Source organism: Agelaius phoeniceus, chromosome 6 (genome assembly GCF_051311805.1).
Source record: "Agelaius phoeniceus isolate bAgePho1 chromosome 6, bAgePho1.hap1, whole genome shotgun sequence".
NCBI lineage: Eukaryota > Metazoa > Chordata > Aves > Passeriformes > Icteridae > Agelaius > Agelaius phoeniceus.
This window is the reverse complement of record NC_135270.1, coordinates 59,542,560-59,566,662: the sequence shown is the minus strand read 5'-3', so window position 1 is coordinate 59,566,662 and position 24,103 is coordinate 59,542,560. Positions and strand designations below refer to the sequence as shown.

Genomic DNA, 24,103 nt, shown 5'->3' with positions numbered 1-24,103 from the left:
ACCCCAGTGCAAGGACTTCCATGTTCTCCTCTGCTTTCCACTTTTCCCTCTCCTTACACCCTCACCTCCTCATGCCTGGATTTTTTTTTTTTCCCAGATGCATTATTTTTGCTCCTGGTTTGGATGTGCTGGTCTGTATAAGCAGCGTTTGGCTTTAAACTGACAGAGGGCAGGTTTAGATTAGGAATCCGGAAGAAATTCTTCTCTGTAAGGGTGTGAGGCACAGGTTGCCCAGAGAAGCTGTGGATGCCCCAGCCCTGGCAGTGTTGGATGGAGCTTGGAGCAGCCAGGTCTAGTGGAGGTGTCCGTGCCCATGGCACGGGGTGAGGGTGGAACGAGGTGGTTTTTAATATCCCAACTCAAACCTTTCTGCGATTCTATAATAATAATAAACCTTTCTGCGCTCCTTCATCACTCTGTGATGGTCTGTGACGACGCCGTGCAGGGCTCCAGAGGTCACGGATGGAGAATTTGGGAAGGTCAGCGGTTTGCACTCCCGCATCCCCCACCTTCCCGCACCCCGCGCCGAGCGGAGGTGAGAGGAGGAAGAGGAGGAAGAAGATGAGGAGCTAGGCGACCACGGGCGTGGAGCCGCGGCCGGGCGGGGAGGAAGGCGGGCGGGAAGGAGGGATGGAGGAGGGATGGAGGAGGGATGGAGGCGGGCGGTGGGCGGGTGCGGGGCGGTGGCAGCCGGGGAAGCAGCCGGGCGCCCCGCGGACCATTCGCGACCGGCGGCGGCGGCAGCGGCGGCATCGGCGCGGGGCTCGGCGCGGTGCCCCCGCGGGCAGGGCTGGCAGCGGCGGCCGCCCCCTCCCCGGCGATGAAGGCGAGCCCCGTGGCGAGCGCCGCGGCGGCGGCGGCGGGGCCGGGGCAGGCGGCGGGGGGACCCGCGGGGGCGCCGCGGGAGCCCGATGCGCGCTGGCGGGAGAAGGGCGAAGCGGAGGCGGAGCGGCAGCGCACCCGGGAGCGGCTGGAGGCCACGCTGGCCGGGCTGGGCGAGCTGGAGTACCTGCGGCAGCGGCAGGAGCTGCTGGTGAAGAGCCTCCTGCTGCGGCGGCCGGCGGGAGCGGGGCCCGGGGCGCAAGGCGGCCGCGGGGAGCCGCCGGGAGAGGGGCCGCCGGCGCGCAGCCTGGAGGAGAAGTTCCTGGAGGAGAACATCCTCCTCCTGCGGAGGCAGCTGGTGAGCGGGGACGGGGGGCGCCGCGGGATGCGAGTGGCGAGCGCCGCGGGTTGAGCGTGGCGAGTGGCGAGCGCCGCGGGATGCGAGTGGCGAGCGCCGCGGGATGCGGGCGGGGAGCGCCGCGGGATGAGAGTGGCGAGCGCCGCGGATGCGGGCGGGGAGCGCCGGGCGATGCGCGGCCGCTCGGTGCCCCCGTGTCGCTGTGACCCGCGGGTGTGTCCGTGTCGCTGTGACCCGCGGGTGCTGCCCGTGTCGCTGTCACCCTCTCGGTGCCCCCGTGTCGCTGTGACCCGCGGGTGTGCCCGTGTCGCTGTGACCCGCTCGGTGCTGCCCGTGTCGCTGTGACCCGCGGGTGCCCCCGTGTCGCTGTGACCCGCTCGGTGCCCCCGTGTCGCTGTGACCCGCGGGTGCTGCCCGCGGAGAGGCGAGGAAGGAGCAGGGAAGCCCGCGGGCGGCACCCCCGGCCTGCTGTCACCCGGCACGGGCCGGTGACAGCTCGGAGGTGGCCGGGTCGTGCCGGCGTTGTGCCGGTGGCCGCACGGTTCCCTTCGGGTCCCGGAGCCGGGCCGGCGGTGCCACTTCCATTCATGGCAAGAGAGGCGCCGCCGTTGCCATGAATGGAAGTTGGGACCCGCTCCCGGTCCGGCCCCGGGAGGAGGCAGCGGACGCTCGGGCACCGGCGGGATCGGGCCCGTAAAGAAGGGATGCTTTTGTTGGAGGACGCGCTTTGGAGCCGGTGTGGGAAGAGATGGAGGGCGGCATGAAGCGGCAGATCATTTTTCAATGAAAATAGCGTACAGCTGTGCCTGGCGCTCTTTGTGCGCGGCTCAGCATTTGCTTTCACCCAGGGAGAAGTTGGATTGCGTGATTTATTTCCCTGATTTTTTCTTTTCCCCACCCGCCGTTTTTCCTCCTTTCCTTTTTTTTTTTTTTCCTTGTTACCCTTTTGGTTTAGTTAGGTTAGGGTTATTTCCCTTTTAAAAAGATAAAAATATTTTTTTTTCTGCTGAGAAGGGGCTGGCTGGCTGCCGAGAGCCGTAGTGAAGGACTACGGAATCATTACTCAAAAAAAAAAAAAAAAAAAGTCGGAGATTTGTGGTAGCACTTTAATTTGTGCACTTGACATTGCAGATTGGAACCAGATGCGGCGCTGACTGGGGGAGGGGGCGCTGGTGGCAGTAGGTGGCGCAGCGAAGTCATCCCTTGAACCCATCACCTCCTCCAGCCTGGCTGCCAGCCAGCCCTGGCTCCCGCAGGAATGGGGGAGAAGGCTTGGGATCACCCCTTTGGTTCTCCAAAGGATGGCCTTAAACGCCAGCACATCTTCAACCAGTGCTTGCCAGTGCTTTTAGCATTTGCTCTCCCTTTGCCCAAGGCCAGGCTGGACAGGGATCTGAACAACTGGTCTAGTGGAAGGTGTCCCTGCCCATGGCAAGGAGGTTGGAACAAGGTGATTTCTAGAGTTCCTTCCAACCCAAACCCTTCTATGAATCTATAATTTTATGACTGGTCCACTCCATGGAAAAGATTATCCTGGATTTAATGGGTTCAGAACTAGTCCAGCTATGAGCATCAAAACTCATTGCAATGAATGTGTCAGAGCACCCCTGGGTGACAGTCAATGATGCACTCGAAGAAACAAAAGTAGATGAACCTTCCTCCTGCCTCCTCCCCTTTCCCCAAAGGCAGAGCAATTAAAGGGTATGAAGCTGAACAGATGATGGATAAGCAACTGGGGGAAACTGATTGTGTTGACCGTGGGTTAATGAGTGCCTTGCAAAATAATTTCTTATTGCTTATTTTATGCCATCAAATTACCTTCATAAATAGCCTTAAAATTCATCTCACAGCAATTTCATACAATTATAATGGGTGAAGAGGAAGAATTACTCTTCCTTCCTGCTGCACTGCAAAACTAATAAAAGGGCTGTGATCCCAGCCCTGGGAATCTCCCTCTCTGGATGGTGGACTCTAAGCTCATAATGTGCAGCAGAACAAGGCGGTTCCCACACCACAGGCTCTTGTTGGCAGAGCTGTTTGGTGCCATTGTGTGAGCAGATGTGATCTTTGAGTAACACCAGTGTGGTGGGGAACGTGCCCTGCTAGGCTGGCACGGCTGTCCTTGCCCGTTCCATGTGCACAGGTCTGCTTGGGCCCTATCACACAGTCCAGCTTTGTTCTTCCAGCTGTGCTCAGCACAGCCCATTGGTCTTCCTGAGCTGTGGAACATGCTCCTCACGCAGAACTGGCTAGAACAGGCTGGGATGAAGTGCCTGTGTAATTTTTCACTGAAGTATTTATCCAGAGCATCCATCTAAAATGTCAGGGCTTTGTTTGGTTTTTATATAAAAGAATATCGACGAGGTGTTTCACAAGGCTTAGACACAGAAGTCTGTTGGTCCTTGGGACCCCTTCACATCTGCCCCAGTGAAGGAGCTGATGTTCTTTGTCCTCTTTTTTTGCAGAACTGCTTGAGGAGGAGGGATGCTGGGTTATTAAATCAGTTGCAAGAGCTGGATAAGCAAATAAGTGATCTCCGCCTGGACGTGGAGAAAACGACAGATGAACACCTGGAGACAGACAGTCGTCCAAGTTCAGGTAGGGGCAGTGCTCAGCAAAATCCAGCCTCCCCTGGGACCTGGAGTTAAACTGGCTGTAGATTTTAGTGCTGGAGTTTTCAGTACTGCAGCAGTAAATGTCTACATCTCGTTCACACTCTGATAATTAATCCCTACTAACAGAGTTCACTGGCCACTGGAAAGGCTGCTGTTTGCTTCTTTCAGAGGAGCATTTCAAGATTAATTAGATTTTTTAGTGTTTGGGGCATTTGTTTTTTCAAGGCCACCTTCACATTAGTTCAAAAAGTTCTAATTGTCCTGCATATTAGGGAGGAGGCTGAAGGAAAAATGGTGAAAAGAAGCACCACCATCAGGAGGAGGATATCAAAAGTGGTCATACAGCCAGAAAGGCACATGGAATCAGACAATTTAATCCTCTATATATTGAATTTCATCTCATTCTAACTGTGTTGAAGGCAGTAAGTGGTATTTAACTATGGGGAGCCTTTCCTAGAGGCCCCTAGACCTGTTCTGAACACGCTAAAAAGTGGAGAATCCTCCACCTAGCAATTGTTAAAGCCATTGCTAATTTCTATCTGAATCTGACTTGTTCCGGCACTGATATTTTTATATCCTTTTCTCCCCTGAAAGGTCTTTTCTAATACCCAGCTTTTTCTCCTCTTGGAGGTGCTATACATTATAATTCTGGCTTTTATTTGATGAGCTAAACAGGTCAAGTTCTTGAAGTCATTCATTTTAAGGCATTTTTCCAAGCTCCTAAATAGCTTGGTGGCCTCTTTCCAATTTTTTAGCTTTGTTTTATGCATGCTGGATTCAAGGACTGGGCTCACCGTTCCAGTGTTTCTTACCAGGGCCATGTAGACTGCTGAAGTCATTTCCCTGCTGCTATTCATTAGCCTCTTTGTACATCCAACAATCTCATTAGCTTTTTTTTTTTTTTTTGCCATATCATTAAGCTTGATTGAGCTGCTTTTCCACGCTGACTAAGCCCTTTCCAAGATTATTGTTTTCCAGGATGCATCCCCATTCTGTAGGCATGCTCTGCATTCCTTACTCCTAAATGAACAATTTAAATTTTGGTTGTGGTATGTCATTTTTCCTTGAGTAGTCCCAGTTTACTAGGAAATTAAATTTGCTGCATCTGCACATTATTTACCATTTTTCTTTTTTCTTGTAATCCACAAATATTATGTTTATCTCCAGAACTTTGAGGAAAGTAATGGATAGCACTGGGCCCAACACTTTTATAGTTAAGTAATAGTTGGAGAGTCTGGCTTGGAAGTATAACACTCTATTAAATGAGTGAGCTGCCAAACACAGCCTGGATCCTTGTTGCTAAAATCTGAAAATCCCTGAAAGGGTTAGAACCCCAACCCTTGTAAAGTTAAAAAAAAATTCCATATGCTGAGATAAGTTCTGCTGTTTTAAGTGCTTTACTTTTAAACAAAGTAAATTCATGGCAATAAGGATATTACTAAAGTGTTGGCTGTTTTTGGGGTGACTGAATGAAATCCCATAACTACTTATGTTAGAGCAAGCCAACTCAAACACCAGCTTGACTGCCTTTCTAGGGACACAAATAGTAACTTTGTGTAGACATAACTAATATAAATCCAAACTCTTATTTTTATAGGGTTTTATGAGCTGAGTGATGGAGCTTCTGGATCGCTTTCCAATTCATCTAACTCTGTCTTCAGTGAGTGTTTATCCAGTTGCCATTCTAGCACTTGCTTTTGCAGCCCTTTGGAGGCAACACTGAATATCTCAGATGGACGCCCTAAATCTGCAGGTATAGTAAAAGCAGGTGGAATACATCATACTCCAGGAGGTGGCTTTGGCTTTGGAAATACTGCCTCAGGAGTACCTGGGTTGGATTAACCCTTCTTCCTTTCATGTGCCATACTGTGCTCTGAAAAGATCCCAGTGCCTCTCACGTACATGGGTCACGAGGCAGGACTGTTTGCCCTGCACTGCTCCAGCTTTGCACTATGAATATGTCACTCTAAACACATCAAAATGGCATGTGAAGATCTGGCAGCTGCTCTACCCAGCAGAGGGCAGTGGTACCTGTACACAGAAACACATCAGTCAGCTGATTTCTCTTTCTTTAGAAAAGCATTTTTAGTGAATAGCAATAATTAACGATAGCTCTTAGCCATGTCAGCATTAAAGTCACAGAGGAAGGAGCTGGCTACAGGTTTTAGGGGGTCAGGGCACACGTTTTTAGCAGTCATTTTGTCAATTCTGGCCCTGGGTGAGCATGGTGAGGTGTGTCCTGCATTTCTATAGTATAGACACATAGGCATCGTGAACAGGCCAGGTATATTTTGTCTCTGTGGCAGAGAGTTGTGAATTTTCCTTGGACACCAGACTAAAGATGCAAGCCTTGATTTGTGGGATGGTTCATAAGGAAGGCCTCCTCTGTTCTCCAGAAGAGACTCTTCAATAGGGCTGCTGTGATCCAGTGTTACTGACTGCAGACATTTTCAAAAGCTTTAGCTCATTCTGGGCTGGGGAGGATGATTCCAACCACAGCATTTCCACTTTGCATTCTGCTCTTTAAGGTTAACTTATAGTGATTTGTTGTGAATTAAGGACAGAATAATTCATGCTCTTCTGTTTCTGAATTGGGAAAATGCAGCCTGGAATACATTCATTCTGAGATGCTGACAAGTCCTCTAAGTTTTCCTGTGAGCAGCTCGAGGTAATTTAATGCTCCCTGTTGTAATCTTTGTGTGCCATACATTAAAACAAGAAAAAAAAAAAAACCCACACACAAGGAATTCCAGCTGATTGCATTGCTGGGTTTTTCTGTATACACCACAAAAACCTGTACCTCTCATTATTCATACAGTCTCACTTTCAGGGATGAAATTTCACAAACTGACAAATTTCAAAAATATCTTTTTGGCAACATTCCTTGAAGCCAACATAGAATTTAGGAAATGCAGGAAAACTGAGAGGTGATCTGGAGGAAGTTTATGCTCTTAACTTCTCTGTTCATCTTCTCCTGCTCACACAGGAACATCATCTCTATCAGCAAATTTCATCAATGCCCATGAGACCTCTTTGAAATAAGCCTTAGATAAGTGATGAGCACTGAGCATTCCAATCAGAGTACCCTGGCTGAAGTTTCCAGCCCAAGGGCAGAAAACAGGACTGGCAGAGGATCATTTAGATTGTACCCCTACCCAAGAAGACAAGGGCAACTTAAGCTTAAAAAATAATAATAATTTAGGTGCTTGGGTGGAAGCCCTGCTCTTAAGGTCGCTTACCTCTCTAGTAAGCTCCTTAGCCATTATTTAGCCATTAAATCTGACTCATGCATCGTGAAATGCACTGGATTTCTCTGGCAGAACTCTCTTTACAGAGCCAAGGCTAGGATGTCAGCTGGATTGACCTGCACTCCTTGTACTTGTGTGAAAACATGAGCCTGTTTCCCATTCTTTAACCCCTTATCACTCAAAAGGAGCATCTGTTATTACTATTAGCATTGCTATAAATATTATTATAATAGTAGTAGTAACAATAATAAAAACAACAATAAAATTAAGTCTGGATTTTTTTCCAGAGACATGCTTGAAAGAATCTGGAAGTGAAATTTGTCAATAAGCTACAAGAATTAATTTTCTCTTGTCTGTATTTTTTATGTTTCTCTTTGGATTTAAAATTCATATATGCTGAGGCCTGCAGAGAGTTTCACAGGTGACTGTGTAACAAATAAGAGACCATTGCAGACTTCTGGGTGGCTTGAAAGGAAGATAGGAAGATCTTAACAACCTGGGCACAGGTTTGAAACCAATGTACATGTTCTCATTAGGGCTGCGATTCTTATTGTTTTAACCATGTTGTCCTAGTGGGGTAAATCCCACATAGATGCAGTGACAGGGAGACCCACAGAAGGATAGTGCTGCTTTTTGTATTGCTTGAACAGCACCCCTGGTTGCAAAATTGCTGCTGCTGTAGTTAAAGCTTTGCATTGTGTGCCTAGATGGACCGGTGTCCTTGGCAGCACATTAAAAACGTAGCACAGCTGTCCCTGGCAGGCTCTCTAAACTCTCCTAAAATGCCTTTCAGATCTCATAGGCTGGATGGACTATAATAAGGAAGGCCAGCATGAGGACCAGACCGCAGGCTCTGTCTGTCGCTCTTTATCCACACCGCACTCAAATTCCCTCGATGTCGTTGCAGATGTTCATCCCAAGTACCAGTGCGATCTGGTGTCTAAAAACGGGAACGACATCTACCGCTACCCCAGCCCGCTCCACGCCGTGGCTGTGCAGAGCCCCATGTTCCTCCTCCCCGTGACTGAGAACCCCCAGCGAGAAGAGGAGAGGCTCGCTTGCGATCTGAGCGACGTTTGCACCCCATCTGAAACGGACTCGGGACAATCCGCCAGCGCCTTCCCCCCGCAGAGCTCCTGGCCGGCTCCGTGCCCTTCCACCAGCAAGAGGATAGACAGCTACATCTTAAGCCTGGTTCAGAAAAAGACTCACGCAGTAAGGACTAACAAACCCCGGACGAGTCTCAACGCCGATGCCACCAAAGGGATCTTGAGGCACGGGAGCATGTGCGTCCGGCAGCCGGCAGCAATGGTGGCCCACGGCAACGTGGTGAACCTGAAGAGCTCCAAGCCGGTGTGTTTGCCTCCCGGTGGGGCTCCTGCTCCGGACCACACGGCTCCCTCCCCGTTAAAGCAGAGGCCAAGGGAGCCAGCTGGGGAGCAGCTGGAGACTAGGAAGGCCCCTTTGCCAGCAGCTTTCCCACCCGGTACAACAACGGAGCTCCAGAGCAAGCACCTGCCACGGGGCACCAAACCGGCACCGCCGGAGCTGGGCCGCAACACCGCGGGCACGGCCGGGGATGGCTCCAAGGAAAATGGCCAGCTCTTTGCTGCATCTCCCAAAGACACCGCAGGGAAGCCAGTGGTGCTGCAGCCAGAGAACAGGGTCAGCCAGCCTCCCAAAAAGATCCTGTTGAAGAGCAGCTTGCAGGCCGCTCGCTCCTCGTCACCGGCTGTGGAGGAGAGGCCTGCGCTGGATTTCAAAAGCGAGGGCTCTTCCTCGCAGAGCCTGGATGATGGGCTGCTGGTGAATGCCCAGTACATCCCAGCCCAGCAGCAAAGCATGAAGCTTCACAAAGGCACCCGCAACGTCAAGATTTTGAAAAGCTCTGCGTTGAAACACAGGTCCCACCTTGCCAACGGGGTGGAAAACAACTCACAGACCTTGAGGGAGAAAGCCAAACTGGTCGGCAAGAAGTGCCGCTTCCCCGAGGAGTTGGATACAAATAAGAAACTGAAAAAGCCCTCGTCGCGGGGGAAGAGAGGCGGCGGCCTGCCGCTGGAGCCGAGCCTCCCAGGCCGGCAGGCCGGCCTGCACAGATCCGCCCTCCGCTCCCATGGGCACGGCCGGGAGGTCGTGGTGGCCAAGCCCAAGCACAAGCGTGCCGACTACCGCCGCTGGAAGTCCTCGGCGGAGATCTCCTATGAGGAGGCCCTGCGGAGGGCGAGGAGGAACCGGCGGGAGGGCGTGGGGGTCTACTCACAGGTGCCCCTGCCCTACGTCAGCCCCTACGCCTACGTGGCCAGCGACTCGGAGTACTCGGCCGAGTGCGAGTCCTTGTTCCACTCCACCGTGGTGGACACGAGCGAGGACGAGCAGAGCAACTACACCACGAACTGCTTTGGAGACAGCGAGTCAAGCCTGAGCGAGGTGGAGTTTGTAGGGGAGAGCACGACCACCAGTGACTCTGACGAGAGCGGGGGCCTGATTTGGTCCCAGTTTGTCCAGACGCTCCCCATCCAAACAGTCACGGCACCAGAGCTGCATGAAAATGCAGCCAAGGCCTTTGTCAAAATCAAAGCCTCCCATAACCTCAAGAAGAAGATCCTCCGCTTTCGGTCAGGCTCCCTCAAGCTCATGACGACCGTCTAGTGAGGTGACTTGGTGGAATGTATCTGCTTCTGCTTTTGGAAGCAAGGTGCTTTTTTTTTTGTACATATTTCCACAGATTTTTTTTTTTTAATACAAATATTTAAAACTTAAGGTAAATTATGTCACTTGTCTTCAGAACTTGGGTGGATACTAGTGCCTTTTATGTGGAAATAAAAGACCGTTACACTTGTTTAAAAAAACCCAACAACACAACATTGCCATTTCAGTGGTGAACAGCCTCCAGCGCGTGGTGTCAGAAGGCTTTGAGAAAAGGCTAAAATGTTTCTGGGAATGGATCTTCCTTGCCTAGTTTTTCCAGTTCTGGGTCTTATACAGGATATCGACAGCTTAAGGTCATAAGTTTTTAGGGAATAAAGGGGAGGGAGTGAGGGTGTTTCTTAATGGTTTTGCTTGTCCTTTTCTGCTGCTGCTGTTGCCACATCTTGAACTTTTTCCTTCTGGTACTCTGGTCTGGTTTTTTTTCTTTTCTTGTTGATTCTCTTCTTAAAACACACTCCTGTCCTCCCCCAGCCTTCCCCCACCAGGAAAGGGCTCCTGTTCAATCTGTTCTCCAAGGTTAAGTCGCCTTCCCTGGAGTGCACTCTGCTCTGATCTCCTGGGAGTCCCACTGCGGGCTGCGGTGGTGTCCAGAGTAAACTGCAGCTGGAGCAGCTGACCAAGGCTTAGTAACTTCATTATATTGTGTAAAACTGCTTTTGAAAAAGAAAAAAAATACCCATATGCATGTCACGTGCATGAGTATCAGTAGTTTTAATATTCCTGTTGATGTCCAATTTACTGTACATCATCAATGGCTGTTTTTATATATATATATATATATATCATTGTGTAAATTAATATAACACATCATATGCTGTAATAAACAGTCTGTTTTAATAATTTTTAAAGTTTGTTACATTGGTGCAGACCTAGTCAGTGCTTTTATATTGGTGTTGTCACCACTTAGACGTCTCCTGATGTGACCTGATAACGTTCCTTGCATTTAGCCATGCAGGAAAAGGGGCAAGTTTAAAATGCTGCTGTGGATTTGACTTGTGCTTTGAGGGAATTGGCTTGTCATGGCTTCTCTTGTTCTTCTCATAGCTTGCATTTTTCCAAGGGCAAGGTGGGATTTAGGAGCTCAGAGTCATCTTCAGGTTGTTGCTGATGGGGAGCTCATGTTTCAGAGCAGATGGAAGTATAACATTAATCCTGCTCTCTGTCTGGGTGCTTGCAGACTTTGGTTGGTACAACACAGGGACAGATGGTTGGTTTCTGTAACCAAATCGATCTGTGGGACACAACAGGTGTCCCCATGGAATGTCCAGTAAGTGAATCCCCAAGAGCTGTGTGCTCTGGGAGCAGGGCTGGGTGGAGGAGAGCACCTCTGTGGCTTTGGCTGTTGGCTCTGTTACAGCCCTAGCAGGGTCATGGAAGGTGACAATTGGGTCACCCACTGGTCTCTGTCTCATTCCCTTGGGACTGGAGGGGAGTCTGGCAGCAAAGGAGAAAGGAGCCCTCCATAGGCAGCATTGCTTCCATTCACAAAAACCTTTGGAGCTGCCTGGTGGGAAGGTTGGAGGTTTTGGGCAGGTTGAGCTGGTTGCTGCAGGTTCATCTTCTGCTTTGGCATCCACAAGGCAATGGACAAACAACTGGAGTGGGTGCTGTGGCTGGTGTGGATTTCAGGGATATGTGTGCAGCCTGTCCATTCCATAGCACGGCCTGAGCAGAGCTTTCCTTTGTGGTTTCTCTGTGTCCTTCCTGCTGTCACCCACCTGAAAGGCAGAGCAGGTTTTTTTTTCCCCCCAGGTTTCCTTGCATCACAAATGTGGGAAGGAAGGATCTACTCAGAATTAAACATCTCAGGGAGCAGTTTCTGAGACAGTGGGAACACTTTTCCTAAGAGGCACATTTTATTTCTTAACTGCAGTGTAGTAAATCCCTATTTATAATGTCACATATTATTATTTTCTGATTTGTGGTTTGTTTGTTTTTATAAGGAGTGGAAAATCAGTTTCTGTAAGGGTTTTGCAGTAGATCACCAGGCTGTGGATTCAGTGACCCAGAAAGTCCTTGCACTTCCACCTCCCATGAAACAGCAGAAGCTGGAACTCCCCTTATCTGCTCATAACTCTTCTATTACTTTGTACATGGAAAAGCACCATATATATATAATATAATATAATATAATATAAAAAAATATATATTGGTTTAGAATAATTCACCCAGAAATTGCTGGACAAAAGCAGCCACTACAGAGAGGGCAGAGAGGGGAGAGAAGTAATGTTTGTTGTTAAATATGGCATTACTAAGCTAAGCAACAGCTTAAAGCCATCCCATTAATAACTGATGGGTGTTATATCAAACAAAGGGAATGTCTTGTGGAAGCTGGTAGTTTCTTTCCTAGAGTATCTCTTAATCATGCCACATAATCTCCATTTGAGTGAGAAAAACATGAGCAAATCCCTCTAAATCTCCTCAAAGGTGTGGAAGAGCAGCAAAGAGGCTCCTCAGCCATGCATTCTCTCTGGCTGTAAAGGAGCTGCTGGTGGAAAGACAAACCAATGCCCAGTGGCATTGGGATGATGAGTTTTTAATTGCAGTGCTAGAGCAGAATGCCTTGTACCAGGTGAGGGAGGCTGGCTTTCCAAAGTGAGCTGCTGAATGGTTTCTTTTCAGATAATTGAGTAAAAAAAGAAAATAAAGTAACTGCCTAAATATCGCTAAGGCTGTATCAGCTGCAGCCCCTGTATTCTGCATTCTCTTGTTGAATAGCTTAATACCAGACTTGGAAATGGGCTGATGGTATCTCCCTCTTAATTGCATCTGAGTCTTTTCAGTATGGGGAAGGAATTTTCCTTTTCTTACATGATTTAGGTAAGCATCCAGAATCCTTTATCCAGGCCTAGCTTTTTTCTATCAACACCCAACCCCCTCCTTTTTTTCCCCCTTTTTTTTAATAACAGATCTTAACAGTGCTGGAAAAGTACTTGATATGGTCCCAATACACAACACACATTCTCATCTCTGGTTCTGATTTAGGAAACACATCTGAGTTAGTAAGTTTCTGCAACGTTAGGTTGAAAAACATCTGCTGTTCTTGGAGACCAGTTGAATATCTGGCACTTCTTTAAGCTACCTGGCTTTCCAGTGTATTTTTCATGATATTCACTTTTTAATTATCCCCTGTGTTTATGGTTGTTTTTGGAAGTCTGAAGCGGGAACGTTTCATTGCACTGGGAGCTGTTTCAAGGTGGGGGTAGGTGGTAGAGGGGAGTTTTGGGATTAGTGTGCTCCATATGGAGCATAAAGGAACTCGAGCAGAGCCCTTTGAGCTGGATTCCTTGTGGTTCAGTTAATGCAGTGTTTCTGCACACCTCTGGAACCCCATCACTCCCACTGAGGGAATCAGCACCACACTCTGAGGGCATGAGTGTGTCCCTGGGCTGTCTCCCTTCCAGCAGCCTTTCTGGGTCTCTCCTCTGCTGCCTCAGCCCAGCTACCAGCTGTGGGTCAGCAAATAAAGAACCAAGCTGTGTCTGGTGTGTGTGGGGTCAGGGAGAGGCTCTGGCCTGGTGCCCAGACTGGTCCCAACTGCGTGGGGCCCCTGCTGTGGCCCTCCTGCTTGCCGTGAGAAATCCAACGTGCCTGTGGAGCAAGGGCTCAGACAGCTGGCTCTGAGGGAAGGGAGGAGTGGAGAGTCCCATGGATAGAGTGGTCTGATCCTGGTTCATCTCCATTTCCACAAGAGGTGGGAAGAGGAGGTGTTGCAGCCTAACACCTCGCTCAGTAAGTTAGACTGCACTAAATGGAGTCCTCCCAGGGACTCTGCCTCATTTCTTCCAGAAAAACTGTCTGACCAAGCCCTGTAGGAACTGGGGACAAGAGATGAGCTTCCATTCCCCAGGTGTGGGTTTGGCCTTCCACAGCACAGCCCCTGCTTGCAGAGAGCCTGTAGGTCCCAGCCCCCTGCAGCTTTCCTGGGGCTTCAGCAGGAATCTGTCCATCCCTCACAAGTGTTCTGCTTTTCTCATGGCTTGGGGCTCATGCTGGATAAGCACTGAAAACAGATTCTCCACAGCAGTCCCGTGCCTTCAGTAATCCAAAATCTGGTTTTTTGGCTCAGAGGAAGGTCAGGCACTCCTCAGGTGGCAGCCAACAAAGCCATCCCTGAGGGACCTGCACCCCTTCCTGTCACAAAGGACAGCAAAGGCTTTGATGAGCAGTGGTGGCTACTTGGCAGGTGACTCACCACGCTGGGCATGGCTTTCCCCAGGCACGTGGCTCTTCTTACACGAGGGAGCAAGGACATTTTTGAGGAAGCAGAGACAGCTAAATACATTTTTAATAGCTAACTTCAGAGTATGTACCTTTGGAGAAGCCAACAAAAATCATTATGACTGAGCTGCTAATACAAAAAACTGAACCTTTCTCAGTTTAACATTACAGAAGGAAAACTGTGGTGGGAAACAATTGATGCTGGAGCATGTCCAGAGAAAGGTAATGGAATGAATGAAAAGACTGGACTAGAGCAGAAGGATTGAGAGAAGTGGCTGAGGGGGCTGGGAGCCTCAGCCTGGAGAAAAGGAGGCTTAGGGGAGACCTTATCAACCCCTACCACTCCCTGAAAGCAGGGTGGAGCCAGGTAGGGTCGATTTCTTCTCCCAGTTAACATACAATAGGACATGAGGAAATGGCCTCAAGTTGCACCAGGGGAGGATTGGATTGAATATTAGTAGAACATTCTTCACTGAAAGGATATTCAGGCAGTGGAACAAGCATCCCAGGGAAATGGTGGAGTCACCATCCCTGGAAGTGTTCAAAAAAAGTGGCACTTGGGGACTTGATTTAGTGGTGAACAAGGTGGTGCTTGGATTAAGAGTTAGGCTTGATCTTAGAGGACTTTTCCAACCTTAACTGTTCCATGATTCTATGAGTTGCTTTGGGGTATGAAAATTCTCACAGTTCTGGAATGAGGGGAGATACATGAAAACCAGGGGGATCTATTTAAAAGGGATACTAGAAAGTGCTTTTTTACACAGCAGGGAATTTGTTTCTGCTGGAAATAGTGAGATGGATGTAACATCAGCAAGTTCAGAGGGGAAGAGAAGGTAGGGATGGATGCTCTACCAATGATTGTGGATGCCAGGAAGAGTGTGAGGTGACTGGACTGCAAACAGTGGCCAGGCTTGTGTGCTCCTCCTCAAGACTGTCTTTTCCTGCAGCTGCTGAAGCACCATTAGCTAGGGGAGATGCCCCATCCTGCTGACCCAGCAGACCATTTCCTGTGTTCCTCTGATCTTAAAGTAACTAATGGGAGTTGTCTATGCAATTGAATTTTCCTCACTCTAATATTTATTAGTCTTTTGCCCTCCCAACTTCTGCTGAAGGCCAGTTTTGCACTGCTTTGCCAAGAAGTTGACTTTCCACGCTTGGCTGATGGTGACATGCATTTATCCAGGCTATGGACACATGGTTTTGGTCACTCTTGTTCTCTGGCACAATAAATTCATCCACCCTTTCAGGCAGGCACTCTAAATCCTCTGTTATGGTGAACATCATCCCCTGTACCACAAATACAGTCATGGACACAACCTGTGTGTGTTCCTCATGACTTCAGTCCATAAATGAATCTACCTTGGGAGTCACTGTTGGGCAGCAGTTTTACACCCTGCAGTTGCTTATAAACTGCAGGAAAAGCTGGTGACCTACAAACCAGAACCATCCTAGAGCCTGAGTGCCTCCACTGCTCTTTGCCTTGGGAATTTGCTGTCCTTGAGGAGTCTTTCTCTTCATCTGACTGTGTCTCCACTTGTGCCTTGGTTTGCAGCAACAGAGCAGGCTGGAAGTGTGTACCATGGTCATCTCCACTTGACCAGTGTTGGCTGGGGCAGCAGAGCAGTTCTGGAGCACGCTGGTAGAACACTGACCAGGGCAGGGCAAATGTGTTTCCCCCTGAGCAGGGATCTGGGGATCTGACCCAGTGATGGCTGCCTGGAACAGCATCCAGTCAAAAAATATGGACAGGCTTGGTCCAAATGACACTGGGGACCAGACTAAGTCTAGGCTGAAGTAAACACTTGAACTTTGTACATTGTTCTTGTGGGGCCCTCAGTTTGTGGGGACCTGAGCCTTTTATGCTGTGTGACTTTTTGATGTAAACAGAGCCTCTCTCTCAGTTAATGGCCTTTGTTTCCATGCTGTATTCCTTTAAGATCAATAAAGTGTATTAATATTAGCAACTTGATTTCACTGAGCCAAGCTCTGAAAATCTGGATTCTGTTTGTTTTAAAGGAGTTGTAAGTCCTGGAAACTAAGACTTCCTTGAAATACTGAAGGAAAACCTGTATGACTTGGACTCTGACCTCATAATGGGGTTCATGCCATCAGGCTTTGGAAGTAAATTGTTTTATCCTCCCTTTAAAAGGCCAAGTCTTCTGTGGTCAAGGGGCAGGAAGCTGGAAAATTTGCAACCTGTTGAAAAATGTGTTCCCTGTGTCTCCTTATGAGCTTCATGCCCTCAGAAATGAGATTTCCACAAAGAGGGGAGGTATGAGGTACAGGTAGGAGAAGGACCTAATCAGTCTTAATCTCTGAAGTGCTCATGCAGTAAGTGTTTAAGCATGTGATTAAGCCCATTCTTACTCAGCCAAGCATTTCAGCACACGCTTTGGGGTGAATTAAGCATGTGCTCAGGAATGCTGGATCAAGGTCACTAAGCTTTCCAAGAGTCCCATGCCTGTTTGTACAAACTGTCCCAATGACTTCTTTTGGCTCATGTTGGAAGGAACTCCCTGCTCTTCCTTAAAATCCAGACTGAAATTCCAGTTTCACCAGCCATGAACTGGATTCAAACTGTTAATTTGAATTTGGGAGAAGCAGAGCCTTGAGTCCTTGATTTAAGCAGTAATAGCAAGGAGAGCTTTTAAAGGAAGAAATTAATTTTGTTGTATTTGAGGACACAGAGAAAAAACCATTTCAATTATCTGAATAAATTTGCTTTGTGCTCTGTATCAGTAGCAGGACTTTGTGTAAACCTTGGGAGTGGGACTTGGGAAGGGACAGAATGACCCTTTCTGTATCCACTCCCTTCTCTTCCCTTGGATGCCCAGGTAGAGCTGGGAAAATGAGGCAAGCACAAACACCAAATGTGGAGGGTCTGGAGCCCCACTCATTCATCTGCCTGGCTAATCCAACTTTAATCCCAGTTTCAGGCAGTGAGATTAGCAGAACAGCAGGATCTCTGGGCTAGAGAGCAGAATGAGAAAGCAGAGAGGGTAACTTTGCCTGGCTTCAAAGGAAAGATGCAGTAACTGAGCAAGCAGTGGAGGCAAGGGAATGCTCAGAGGTTTGCCTTCTCTTTCCAGACACATTATTTACAGTGGGTTGGTTTCCTTTTGGAAGGGCCCTGTGTAAAAGGAGACGTTCCCAGCCTTTCTGAGGGTTAGACCTGTATCACATTGCAGTTTTCTTTCCTGGCCTCTTGACTGACATGATTTCCTGGAGTTGCTCTCCTCTGGGGAAGGTGAACTCAGGAAAGAGTAGGTGTTTGCTAAAAATCCAGAGTCCTGGAAAGCAGAATCATGGTGATGGTCTCCTCGTTCTAGACCTAAGGTCAGTCCTCAGTGCTGCATCATTCTCTGTATCTCCCAGAGCAGGGCAAGGGCTGGGAAAGGAGTGGGAGAGGAAATCCATCAGGTTTGATAAGAGAGAGGTCTGTAAATCCTGTTGGAGCAGCTTGCAGAGGAGCCACAGGAGCTGTGCCAGGCGAGCAGCCATCCCACCTGGTGGGCAGTGAGGTCAAGGGCAGTGCTGGCCACTGACCTGGATTTCCTGATCCCTGCCTTTGCTTAAGCCACCTTCCTGCCTCCAGGCCACAGCAGACAGCATGTTCATCCTGCTAAGTGTTTCCTTTACTGCTTTTTTTTCTTCCTTGTGAAATAAATTGTGGCTTGGCATTAAAGCCTGAGTGCTGAATGAAAGTGAAGTTCTGGCTTGTTTCTCCTGTCAAACACCTCATGAGAGTGTTTCCCTTGATGTTCAGTTGCTTGGAAGGAAGAGATGTGATCCTCTTCTCATCTGCAACATAACCTTTTTTTTTTTACAGGTGTCTTCTGAGTGGTTTGTATGGCACAACAAACACATGGAGGTAACACATCACTGTCTTCAGCACTGTGGGACCCCCTGCAGCAGCCCTATATCTGCACAATCCACAGCTACCCCAAAGAATTTTTCTCTGACAGGAATATCAGGATTGGGAGGTTTGGATCTGACTGATCCCACCTGAAGCTCATCAGGGTTTAGGGTGAAGATGCTCATGCAGGGAGAGGAGGAAGCACACTCAGAACTGTTTATTATTGCTGTTAAATGACAAGCTCCCTTTCCTTCCCCTCCCCTTCCCTGCCATGGAGATAGGGATCTCTGCTGTGGTTCCTGCTGCTTTCTTTTCCCTGTGTTCATCCATGGGGAGACTTGCTGCCTTTGAAGGATGGTCTGAGCCCTGAGAGAGGCTTTTATTGCTGACATTTGATTCAGAGCATGTGCCTTCCCCTGGGCCCATTGCAGATACCCACTATCACCCTGGGTAGGTTGCTTGGGCTCATGAAGATGGTAATTATTCTTTACAGAAATATGAAACAAACAATTAATTTCATATTTAACAACAAATAAAAAGGCAAGTGGAGAGCTGTGTTTTCTTTCTGTTGTGTTCCCACCCTTTATTAGCTACTCAACACAAGCATCATAATATGGACAGGAAACACAGCAAAGTAAAAATAATAAATCACCCTCCCTAAATGTATATTAGAGTTAACGGGTTTGTGTGGGGCAAGGAAACAAAAGGCCTTTTGTCCTGGCAAAAGATCCTCACTGACATTGATCTAAAAACCCAAATAATTTACTGATCTACAGCTAGGAGAGATGGCAAAATGGACAAAGTGTCCCTGTGCTAGAAACTGCTTCCTCTGGCTGCTGGATCCACTCCTGTTCCTGTTGCCTGATTCTGAGCCCGTTTTCTTGGTGGTCAGGGCTGCTTTCAGAAACTGCTTCTGGTGCACTGATGAAAAGGCCAGTCTGCTGAGTAAACATCCTAATAAGCAGGCCCTGACAGATGGTTTGTTGCTCAAGCCCCACATAACCCTTCAGCTGGTGTCAGTGTCTCCCCCAGATGTTTCCCAGGAGAAGTTCCCCATGGTGTGCTCGGGAGCTCTCGGCTTTCCCGGCACGTCCGGCTGCATCCCAAGGAGGAGCCTCGCTGCCTGTTCAACACATTGCAGGTATGTCTTGGGAACAACAGGCTCCCAGAAACGTGTTTCTCACAGTATAGACAAATCTAGGCTCCCAGTGGAGCCTGTTGGTGGCTGAACAGGGTGAGCAAAGTTGCCTGGGCACAGTGGCTGCTGCTGCTGTCCCTTGGTCTGTGGGCAGTGAGAAATGTTTGGTGTTATGTGAAGCAGAGCAAGACACTTTTAAGTATCTTTCAGTCCCTTTTGTTTTGGTATTGCTTCATATCAATCTTTCCAGAATCTGTCCCCATATTTTCTAGCAAATCAGAGAATAAATGTCATTTAGGCAGTGATTTGTCCAAGAGAATCTCTTCTTTTTGCCCCATTTCCTATGTCTGAGTTTGCTGAACTGTTCTAAGCCCCATGACACTGTAGTTACAATATCAAGTGTGCAGTCCTCAGGCAGATCAAATATTTCCATTAGATGGATAAATACAGAGATTTACCTCATTCTCCTCCTATGGTGACCTCATGGGACTGTAAGATTGTTCATATCATCTGTCTTCCAGAGCAGATAATTTAGATTTGGCTGATTTGTATATCCCTGCAATGTTCCTGGTGGGCTGTACAGGATGTACAACTCTCTGCCCCTGACCTGAGAGCAGCTGGAACTGGACTGATGTGCAGAGGCTGCTCTTGAGAGGAAAATGAGCTGTCCTGAGAGGGTGTCTGCTAGGAAGGGGCTTAAATAGGAGATTATGGTTTGTGAAAAAGTTTAGTTTTGATGAAACTAGGCTGAATTCCTGCCAAAGTAGAGCAGAACACAACCAGGTAGAAATTCTGCAGAAGGGAATAGTGCAGCAGCTTGCACTGTGGGTTGTCTCAAGAGCTGATCCATGGATCTCTCAGCCTCTCCACTGGGTTTCATGGGTTCTCCATCTGTGGATGCTCTGGTGTTTCCTGCCTGAGGTGGTCCAATGTCTGGGACACCCCAAGATGAGGAGTGGGGGAGCAGTGAAATCCCCTCTTGCTAAGCAGCCCTGTTTGGCAGCAGGCTGCCCCAGGGCCCTGGAAACCTGAACGCTGGAGGAACCAGATGGGTGACCAGGCAGGAAACTCAGCAAGTTTCTGATGTTTGGAGCCCTCTGCAAGTTTCATGGGAACCTGGGCAAAATTGACTCACCTTGCTGAGATTTTGCTGAATTGGTGAATTCCTCTGAAATGCTGTTTTGCCTGAAACCTTCTGAGCAGGTGCAGTATCTCCAGATATCTCTTGAAGACAGAGACAAGGCATTGCCCTGTGCTGCCAGCATGGGGCTTTGGGAGTCAGAGGCACACTTGCCTTTGCTACTGAGCCCTCTGCCAGCATTCACACTCTGGAGTGGTGTGGAGGAGGGAGGACACAGAAACTTGGCACTGATGAGTAAAGGATGCTGACAGGTTATTCTGATCCTTAGAAAATCATTGTGTTCTCATTGCACTACACTCATCCACCTACTCTGTCTTGTCCTGTAGACTGTAAATTCTCTGTGTTAAATTAATTCCCCAAGTTCTCCATTTGTTTTCACAGCCTCTAGCTGAGTTTCCTAGGTGCTACCCTCTTACAAACAATAATAAAGACGGCTCTGTCCTGCTGCAAACCACTTCTGAGGATGTTCCCTCTAATTCTCTTCCTTGTTCAGCATTGTATCATTAAAAGGCATGAGGTGGTTAATTGGAGGCTCACAGCTTTTGTGACTGATGCAAACCAGTGTGTGTGTGTGTAATTGCCTGCTGCAAATGCTCAGGTGAATGCTTGAAAAGAAAAGGGGGAGGACACAGATGGCCAAGAGCAGAAGGTTCCCTGCAAAAGGTCAGTGGAAAAGGTTAGTGATAGGGCTGCCCTGAAGCTGGAAAAAAGAACCTAATACCTGGACAACTGGTGAGGAGCCCGGCCAGAGCAGGGCTTTGTTCCCCAAAGGGGGCTGCCGAGTGTACATCAAAGCTCTCGTAAGAAAACACAGCAGAGATCGGTATCACCCAGCCTGTGGCACTGGGGAAATGGATTGGTTGACAAGTCAGAGGCCCTCTCTGGGCAGATGGCTGGGTAGGAGTTACTGGCTGCTTGCAAAATCTCGGAAGGAGCCTTTAATTGCGTGTGATACTGTATGTTTTAGCGAGCATCTAGATGCTTATCTGGGCTGCATTAGTCACCAGGAGAGTCTGCTCTCAACCTTTCCTCTGCCATACCCCAGCTGCAGGCTTCTTCCCCCAGCTTTTGGAAGAGATGTGAGCTGAACGCTGCAGGATTTGTTGGGCTTTTTGTAGTTTTGACAAGGAAATATAACAGGGGCAGGTTCTCTTGGTAATGCTCTGCAGAGCATGTTTAGTGCCGTGGTTTCACATGTGCTGTGATAGACTTCCAGAGCCTTGCCCAGTGGTCTGAAAAGTCTTATCATGCTCCAAAACAAATAGTTCTGTCTTGAAGCCCATTAGAATAAGAACTACAAAGCTTCTCCCAACCTGATGTTAAATGCCTTGCTGTGCCAAAGGTAAACAGGATCAATCACTCATCCTCCCAGGGACCCTCTGATGGCAGTCCATGAATCAAGCTTGGCTTTTGAGGTCATTTTTATCTGCCTTGGGGAGCACAAGCTGACCAAACTGTGGTCTTGCTCTGCATGTGCAGGCTGAAGAGTGCAAGCTTGGCTCTGGCAGGGTGTGTTAATTAGGCGTATCCAGTGTAAATATATCTGTTGTGATGAGCTCTGCAAAGCGGCGAGACCTGGGCGTGCGGGCTCTGGCCACCTCTGCTCTCCTCCAAAGCCAATATTGCCACCATGCATCTGCTGGCTTGGCCAAACAACAGCTTGATGCTGCTTTTCCTCCTGTGCCTTTGTACCTGGAGTGTTTTGTTTGTCTTCCTTTGACTATGCCAAAAAAGAGCTTAGCTCAGTGGGGAAACCAAACTCCCAGCAATGCCTGAAGACTACAGACGATGTAATAGTCTGGAGTTTTGCTAATCCAGACAGTAACATGAGCTCAGGGTGTTCAGCTGAGGTCCCACTATAACTTTCCCCATCACCCAGTGAGATTTAGAGCCTACCAGGTCATGGGCTGTATATGCAATTAAAAAGCTCCTTTCCCCAAGGAGTTCACAGTGCAGAGACAAAATATTAACCTCCCAATTAGTTTATTGTGGCAGACTGGGGCACAGAAGTCAGATTATCCGGGGGCAGGCTGAGACCATTCATGTGCCATTGAACTTGGAAAAGGCTTTTTTCATGACATCTGGTTTCAATCAATTTGTCATCAATTCAGTGTGCTGGACTCATTTTCTGGGACCATTAAAGTACACAGCGCTGACACAGGGCTGCAGCTGGAATCCAAACATCAGTATCCAGAGCCCTGCTACTTCTTGCTGGTGATTGTGTAGAGAATGAGAATCTGGGTCTTCTGGATAAAGCTCCTTTGTTCATTTGAGAAAGCCTCAGGCTGGGCCATCCCCTTCCAGCTTGGTTGTACATGTGGTGCCAGGACAGACCTCAGCAGGGACCCAGTCTCCATGAGCTGGGCAGGAGATTCATGCCAAGCCTTCTGGAAGTCTTTGAAAAGGTTCCCCCTGACATGGACCAGGCTCTTTCCCCAGCCTACCTCTGCATTTTGCTCTTAGGGCTCCAAAACCACCTTCTTGTGCAAGCAGCCAGTCCTGCCTGTGACTCTGCCAGTACTGGAACGTGCTGAGAGGAGCCTGGTTCATTTGAATGTGTGGAACCACAGCTCATGCTTTTACAGCATATATTCAGTGAAGCAATGCCTTTATCTGCAATACTTAGCCTTTATCTAACATCTTTTCAGTCTAAAGCTTTTTTTGAAACACAGATTAAGTAATAACAACATAGGATAATTGAGCACATTTTTTCACGGTGACATAGTGATACTTATCTGTGGCTACTGAAAAGCAAGGATAATATACTTTGTCAGTGCTGTATTATCTTGCTTCTGAAACAGAGCAAGTTTGGCATTAGGGCTTAAGTAATTGAAATACGGCTCCTTGTAGCACAGCCTGTTTGTTTACAATAAAGCCTAATGCATCTTTCTAATGGACACTGTAGCATCAGAGGCACAACACGACCCCTGGCTCTGTGCAGCCTGGGAGGCTGGTGGTGTGCTGGGTCTGGAGGTCACACCGTGCAAGGGCTGTGTTGGATGTACTGAGGAGGAGGTGACCTCAAGAATCAGGGTTTTCGTTTTTTGGATGTCAGGTGAGACGCAGTTCTGAGCATGCTCTGCTTAGCATCACCAGGGCTCCTGCGGGGAATTAGATATTGCACTATTGTGAGCAGACCTTGCAAACCCACTGGGTGATTTTATTTGCACAGGAGGCCAGGTGGAATAAAACGGCAGGCTGGCATGGCAAAACAAGCTGGACGCCCTTTGAATCCCACTGAGTGAGGAGGAAAACCTAAATTAACACCCCCTTCCAAGCCCTCAGACACACAGGTCTCTTCCACACAAAACAGCATGTGCATTTTCCAGGAAAAAATGGAGGATCGATAGGAAAACGCTTAGATTTAAATTGACTGGCTGTCCAAAGCGGTATTTGAGTCCCTCTTGCATTTATTCAGGCAGAACATGATGGTGTGTCTCTGGATAATTTTCCACCTGCCTGTTTTGAATATCAAATGGAATCATTAAGCTGGTGAGCTGGAACGGTGCCAAATTTCACAGGAGCTTTTTCTCCCGACTTCTGCTGTTTTTGTAACTACTTAGACAGAATTATCTGAGCATGCTCCCGGCTGGCACAGGGTAAATGCTGAGCAACACAACATGAGTTGACTCTTCCACTCTTTGTGTGTCAACCCAATTCCGTAGTTAATGTTGAGCAACAAGCTATTAGGACTCGTTTAACTGTAATTCACAGGTTTTCAAAGGGCCAGAAGGGTATTTTATGTCATCTGGACCTGCAGAACGACACTCACCCATCAGCAAAGTCATTTCAGACACTGAAAAAATAGTTCACACCGTTTTCTTGCTGGATTTTTTTCTGCCTCCCAGCGTGCATGACAACCGAATTGCTGAAAGCTTCTTACTCCGTTAAGCATCCTCTAATAGGGTGGAAGTGGGGGTTAATTCAGCAGGTAATGTGTTGCTTTGAAGTTGCTCCATCTATTAAATGTTTGGCTGTGTATATATAAGTGC

General features: G+C 48.3%; 1 protein-coding gene across 4 annotated transcripts; it reads left to right on the top strand.

Annotated features, from left to right (window-relative positions):
- Nucleotides 1-673: 673 nt before the first annotated feature.
- DACT1 (dishevelled binding antagonist of beta catenin 1) lies at nucleotides 674-20,567 on the top strand. 4 transcript variants are annotated; one of them, XM_077180822.1, is made up of 5 exons: nucleotides 683-1,180; nucleotides 3,646-3,778; nucleotides 5,393-5,548; nucleotides 7,837-9,741; nucleotides 17,806-20,567. In XM_077180822.1, exons 1-4 carry the CDS (start codon nucleotides 821-823, stop codon nucleotides 9,693-9,695), a joined length of 2,508 nt encoding a protein of 835 aa, XP_077036937.1. In that variant the 5' UTR covers nucleotides 683-820; the 3' UTR covers nucleotides 9,696-9,741; nucleotides 17,806-20,567. The 4 variants fall into 4 exon arrangements, with proteins under 4 accessions (XP_077036938.1, XP_077036937.1, XP_077036936.1 ...); XM_077180821.1 differs by lacking the exon at nucleotides 17,806-20,567 and adding an exon at nucleotides 10,227-15,945; XM_077180823.1 differs by lacking the exon at nucleotides 17,806-20,567 and having other exon boundaries at nucleotides 674-1,180; nucleotides 7,951-15,945.
- The last annotated feature ends 3,536 nt before the right edge of the window (nucleotides 20,568-24,103 follow it).